This window comes from Hyperolius riggenbachi, chromosome 5, assembly GCF_040937935.1.
Source record: "Hyperolius riggenbachi isolate aHypRig1 chromosome 5, aHypRig1.pri, whole genome shotgun sequence".
Lineage (NCBI taxonomy): Eukaryota > Metazoa > Chordata > Amphibia > Anura > Hyperoliidae > Hyperolius > Hyperolius riggenbachi.
In genome coordinates this window covers 159264131-159270130 of record NC_090650.1, presented here as the reverse complement: position 1 = coordinate 159270130, position 6000 = coordinate 159264131, and the positions used below count along the sequence as shown (strand labels likewise).

At 49.0% G+C, this 6000-nt stretch overlaps 1 protein-coding gene across 5 annotated transcripts in view; it reads left to right on the top strand.

Annotated features, from left to right (window-relative positions):
* ELMO1 (engulfment and cell motility 1) overlaps positions 1-6000 on the top strand; it is an 818731-nt gene that overhangs the window by 548338 nt on the left and 264393 nt on the right. For all 5 annotated transcript variants that reach the window (XM_068236401.1, XM_068236400.1, XM_068236402.1 and 2 more), the window contains one exon: positions 916-1052. In XM_068236401.1, coding sequence (XP_068092502.1) covers positions 916-1052 — 137 coding nt within the window. The remainder of the gene's footprint in view (positions 1-915; positions 1053-6000) is intronic.

The following is a 6000-nucleotide window of genomic DNA, read 5'->3' as shown; positions in this document are numbered from 1 at the left end:
TAATCCGGCTCTGACAGTAGGCATAAAAGATGATGGATGACAGGTTTAAGAAAAGTCAATTTCCTCATGAGAGATTCTCAGCATTTCCTTAAATTATTCTTTCCAAAAGCCCTCCCTGGAAAGGATTTATACAAAGATACCAGCCAGGCACCCTACTGGTTTGCACACTGTTTTCTCAGTAAGACTGAGCAAAGGCTATTCAGTAAGTGCTTTTGCAAATAAAGAAAACCCTGAGAACTCCCCATGAGGAGATGGATTAGTCCAAATTCTGTGAGACCTGTCAGCTTTTTAAATCTGCTTTTTATATAGGATATGTGTTTAAAATTTTACTATTTTTCTGTCCTTTTAATTTATTACAGATTTTAGTTGTATTAGTTTATGATTCAAATTCTCCCTCCATATCGAGATCTCTTAGGGGGAGTGGTCAAAATTTGTTCTATTTCCACCCATATGGGAGCTATGGCTTCCACTTTTATTTGTGTTAGTTTGGCTATTTAAACTGCTCTATGACATTTTAGTAGGTTAGGTAATGATAGGCATTCCACCATTATTTCAGTAATATATTGTTTTGCTTTGTACTTTCTTCTTCTACCCTCAGATAAACGTACATCTACCCCAGAAGGCATTATTTTTTTATTGTTAACTTGCATGGGTAACACCTTACCCTTTTTCCAGTTTTTTTTGGTTACTGTTACTTAGGCAATGCAAATTATCCCATGCATAGATAAATGAGAGAGATGAATTTGGAAACCGTGCAGTTATATTTTCATTTAACGCTGATTCTAAAGAATTTTTGGGTACAAATTTAATGCTTTCATCAATGTTCTCTCTATAAAGACAAGAGCCTTTAAAAGCTTTGTCTATGTAATGGTGCAATGTTAAACTAACTTGTTTTTTTCTTTCTTTTTCACATAGCCAGTGAAACCTGCAATGATTTTCATCCTATGTTTTTCACACATGATCGAGCATTTGAGGAATTTTTTTGCATCTGCATTCAGCTGTTAAACAAGACTTGGAAGGAAATGAGGGCAACTTATGAAGACTTCAACAAGGTAAGAAAACAACTGTCACTTTTTCATGCCACATCATCTGCTGTACCAATTCTATCTACTTTTAATGGAATCTTTTACACATTTTTCATCTTAAAGGGGACCTAAACTGAGAAGGATATGGATGTTTCCTTTTAAACAACACCAGGTGCCTGGTAGTCCTGCTTATCTCTTTGCTGCAACAGTGGCCGAATCACACACCTGAAACAAGCATGCAGCTAATCCAGTCTGACTTCAGTCAGAGCACCTGATCTGCATGCTTGTTGATGGGCTGTGGCTAAAAGTATGATAGACACAGGATTAGCAGGAGAGTCAGGCAACTGGTATTATTTTAAAAGGAAAAATAAATGTCCTTCTCAGTTTAGGTTCCCTTTAAAATGTCATTGAGTTCTATTTTCTCGAACTATATTTTTAGACTATAATTTGCAAGTATTAGTAAGTGCTGCTGGATTGTTTGCCAAATTTCAATCTTAGCCTTTGTCAGTGGCGTTCCTACCATTTGGCGCAGGGCCCCAGGTGACTGACAGCCAGGGGGGTGTCGCCACGACCTCCCATAGTTGCAGTCTTGCAGAGCAGGAGGGGAAGAGCAGTGCTAGAAGGAGGGGGGACAGATCCCCCCCTCCCTCACCTGGGTCCCCTCCTTCTGCCTCTCTTCCCCCTCCAAAATGACAGCGGGCAGCAAACAGACAGGGCGGCCAGGCGGGCGGAGAATATTCACTTCACTTCCGCTTTCCAGCTGCTGGAATGCTGCGTTGCCATCACGTGCCTCTTCTGCGCCTCCAATGCTGGTCACGGCATTGGAGGCACAGAAGAGACACGTGACGGCGACGCAGCGTTCCAGCGGCTGATACGCAGAAGTGAAGTGAGTATTCTCCGCCTGCCCGCCCTGCCTGTTTGCTGCCCCCGCTGTCATTTTGGAGGGAAAGAGAGGCAGAAGGAGGGGACCCAGGTGAGGGAGGGGGGGGGAACTGTCCCCCCTCCCCGCCGCTGTCCCTGTCACCCCTCCTTCTAGCTATACTGGGGGGGGGGGGGCACTATACTAGCTATACTGGGGGAGGGCACTATACTAGCTACACTGGGGGGGCACTATGCTAGCTACAATGGGGGCCACTATACTAGCTACACTGGGGGGGCACTATACTAGCTACACTGGTGGGGGGCACTGTACTAGCTACAATGGGGGGCACTATACTGCCTACACTGGGGGGGGGGCACTATACTAGCTACACTGGGGGGCCACTATACTAGCTACAATGGGGGGCACTATACTACCTACACTGGTGGGGGGCACTGTACTATCTACAATGGGGGGCACTATACTACCTACACTGGGGGGCACTATACTAGCTACAATGGGACCACTATACTACCTACACTGGGGGGGCACTATACTAGCTACACTGGGGGGCCACTACACTACCTACACTGGGGGTCACTATACTAGCTACACTGGGGGAGCCACTATACTAGCTGCACTGGGGGGGGGGCACTATACTAGCTACACTGGGGGCCACTATACTAGCTACTCTGGGGGCCACTATACTACCTACTCTGGGGGCCACTATACTACCTACACTGGGGGCAGCTATGCAGGGGGCCACTATACTAGCTACACTGGGGGTCACTATACTAGCTACACTAGGGGGGGGGCACTATACTAGCTACAATGGGGCCCACTATACTAGCTACACTGGGAGCCACTATGGGGGCCACTATACTACCTATACTGGGGGCAGCTATACGGGGGGTCACTATACTAGCTATACTGGGGGCCACTATACTAGCTGCACTAGGGGCCACTATAGTAGCTAAACTGGGGCGACTATACTACCTAAACTGGGGGCCACTATACTAGCTATACTGGGAGCAACTATACTGGCTCCACTGGGGCCAGCTATACTACTTACACTGGGGGGCCATTATACTACCTATCTTGGGGGTAGCTAGACTGGGGGCCATTATACTAGCTACACTGGGGGCAGAAGCACTACCTACATTGGGGGCAGCAGCGATGCTGCCTATCCTGGGGGCAACTATACTAGCGATACTGGTGGCAGCTATATTGGGGCAACTATACTACCTTCACTGGGGGCAACTAGCTGCCTATACTAGGGGCAGCTGTGCTAGCTACCTATGCTGGGGGCGCCCCGGGTGACTGACAGCCAGGGGGGTGTCGCCACGACCCCGCCATAGTTGCAGTCTTGCAGAGCAGGAGGGGAAGAGCAGTGCTAGAAGGAGGGGGGACAGATCCGCCCCCCCCCCCCCCCTCCCTCACCTGGGTCCCCTCCTTCTGCCTCTCTTCCCCCTCCAAAATGACAGCGGGCAGCAAACAGGCAGGGCGGCCAGGCGGGCGGGGAATACTCACTTCACTTCCGCTTTCCAGCTGCTGGAATGCTGCGTTGCCGTCACGTGCCTCTTCTGCGCCTCCAATGCTAGTCACGGCATTGGAGGCACAGAAGAGGCACGTGACGGCGACGCAGCGTTCCAGCGGCTGATACGCGGAAGTGAAGTGAGTATTCTCCGCCTGCCCGCCCTGCCTGTTTGCTGCCCGCTGCCCCCGCTGTCATTTTGGAGGGGAAGAGAGGCAGAAGGAGGGGACCCAGGTGAGAGGGGGGGGGGGGATCTGTCCCCCCTCCCCGCCGCTGTCCCTGTCACCCCTCCTTCTAGCTATACTGGAGGGGAGGCCACTATACTAGCTACACTGGGGGGGAGGCCACTATACTAGCTACACTGGGGGGAAGGGCACTATACTAGCTACACTGGGGGGCCACTATACTAGCTACAATGGGGGCCACTATACTAGCTACACTGGGGGGGCCACTATACTAGCTACACTGGGGGGGCCACTATACTAGCTACACTGGGGGAGCCACTATACTAGCTACAATGGGCGCCACTATACTAGCTACACTTGGGGCCACTATACTAGCTACACTTGGGGCCACTATACTAGCTACAATGGGGGGCACTATACTACCTACACTGGTGGGGGGCACTATACTACCTACACTGGGGGGCACTATACTAGCTACAATGGGGCCACTCTACTACCTACACTGGAGGGGCACTATACTAGCTACACTGGGGGGCCACTATACTACTTACACTGGGGGACCACTATACTAGCTACACTGGGGGAGCCACTATACTACTTACACTGGGGGGCCACTATACTAGCTACACTGGGGGAGCCACTATACTAGCTGCACTGGGGGGGGCACTATACTAGCTACACTGAGGGCCACTATACTAGCTACACTGGGAGCCACTATGGGGGCCACTATACTACCTACACTGGGGGCAGCTATGCAGGGGGCCACTATACTAGCTACACTGGGGGCCACTATACTACCTATATTGGGGGCAGCTATACGGGGGGTCACTATACTAGCTACACTAGTAGCAACTTTACTAGCTACCTTGGACCCACTATACTACCTACACTGGGGGCCACTATAGTAGCTAAACTGGGGCCACTATACTACCTAAACTGGGGGCCACTATACTAGCTATACTGGGGGCAACTATACTGGCTCCACTGGGGGCAGCTATACTACTTACACTGGGGGGCCATTATGCTACCTATCTTGGGGGTAGCTAGACTGGGGGCCACTATACTAGCTACACTGGGGGCAGAAGCACTACCTACATTGGGGGCAGCAGCGATGCTGCCTATCCTTGGGGCAATTATACTAGCGATACTGGTGGCAGCTATATTGGGGCAACTATACTACCTTCACTGGGGGCAACTAGCTGCCTATACTGGGGGCGACGTTATTACATATGCTGGGGCAACTATATTACCTATATAGGGGGCACCTATACCTGGCATTGCCCACCGTGGCATGGTTTGTATGCCACTAAGCGCGCCACTTCCTTTTTTTGGGGGGGGTGTTATAATACCCAGCACCGGGTGCCAAATGCCCTAGGTACGCCACTGGCCTTTGTATTCTGAGGTAAAATCAGAGCTATGGAGTGGGTACATAAATCCTTTGTCCCAGAAACGGGCTTCTCAGTTTACTTTACCTGCGGCTCAGGCTCTAATTCTTCTGTTTTAATGTACTATTGTATTCTTTATTTTGGTTAAAAGAGCTAAACATACAAGGTATTTCATCACTACCAAGGCTCAGCAGTTTTAAATCGATATGAAAATATTGTCTGCTTTTGGCAGCTAACCAAGGAACTACCACTTAGAAAGCTGCATCTTATTGTCCTCCCAAGCTAGTGACTGCCATTATGAATGATACTGTTAAAGTTTGGGATTAATATCTATAGTTAAGCCTATGCTTTTTATTTCATTTGTTAAAGAAACTACAAACACTCATTAACCCTAAAGTTATAAGGCCTACCAGTATTTCCAGTAATGTAGCATACGGGATGATGCAAATTAAAGGGAAGCTTCAGGGAGTGATGATCATTAAGGCAGCAATGATGAAAACAAAGCTGGGATTGTAGCAGAGATGACAGTGATTATCTAAAACATTAAGGCCCCGTTCACATCTGAGCGTGTTGCCGGCGATTTTGGCAAAAAGCTCAAGCGCTAGCGCTTTTTAAAGCGCTCATGCCATAATACCCTATGGGCCCGTTCTCACTTGGGCAATTTGCCTTAATCACCGGCGATTAACGCAAATCGGCAAAAGCAAATTTGTATCCTGCACCATTTTCAGGTGATTTCCCAGCGATCTTGTTTAGTGCTGTAGAAGCGCTAATCGCAATCGCGAAAAATCGCCGAGTGTGAATGGCTATTTTTTTTCACCTTAATCGCCAGAGCAAAACGCTAGCAAAAGCGCTAGCGTTTTGTGTTTTGCAAGTGTGAATGGGGCCTTGTGGCTGGATAGTGTACTGATTAAGGGCTCTGCCTCTGACACAGGAGACCAGGGTTTGAGTCTCGGCTCTGCCTGTTCAGTAAACCAGCACCTATTTAGTAGGAGACTTTGGGCAAGACTCCCTA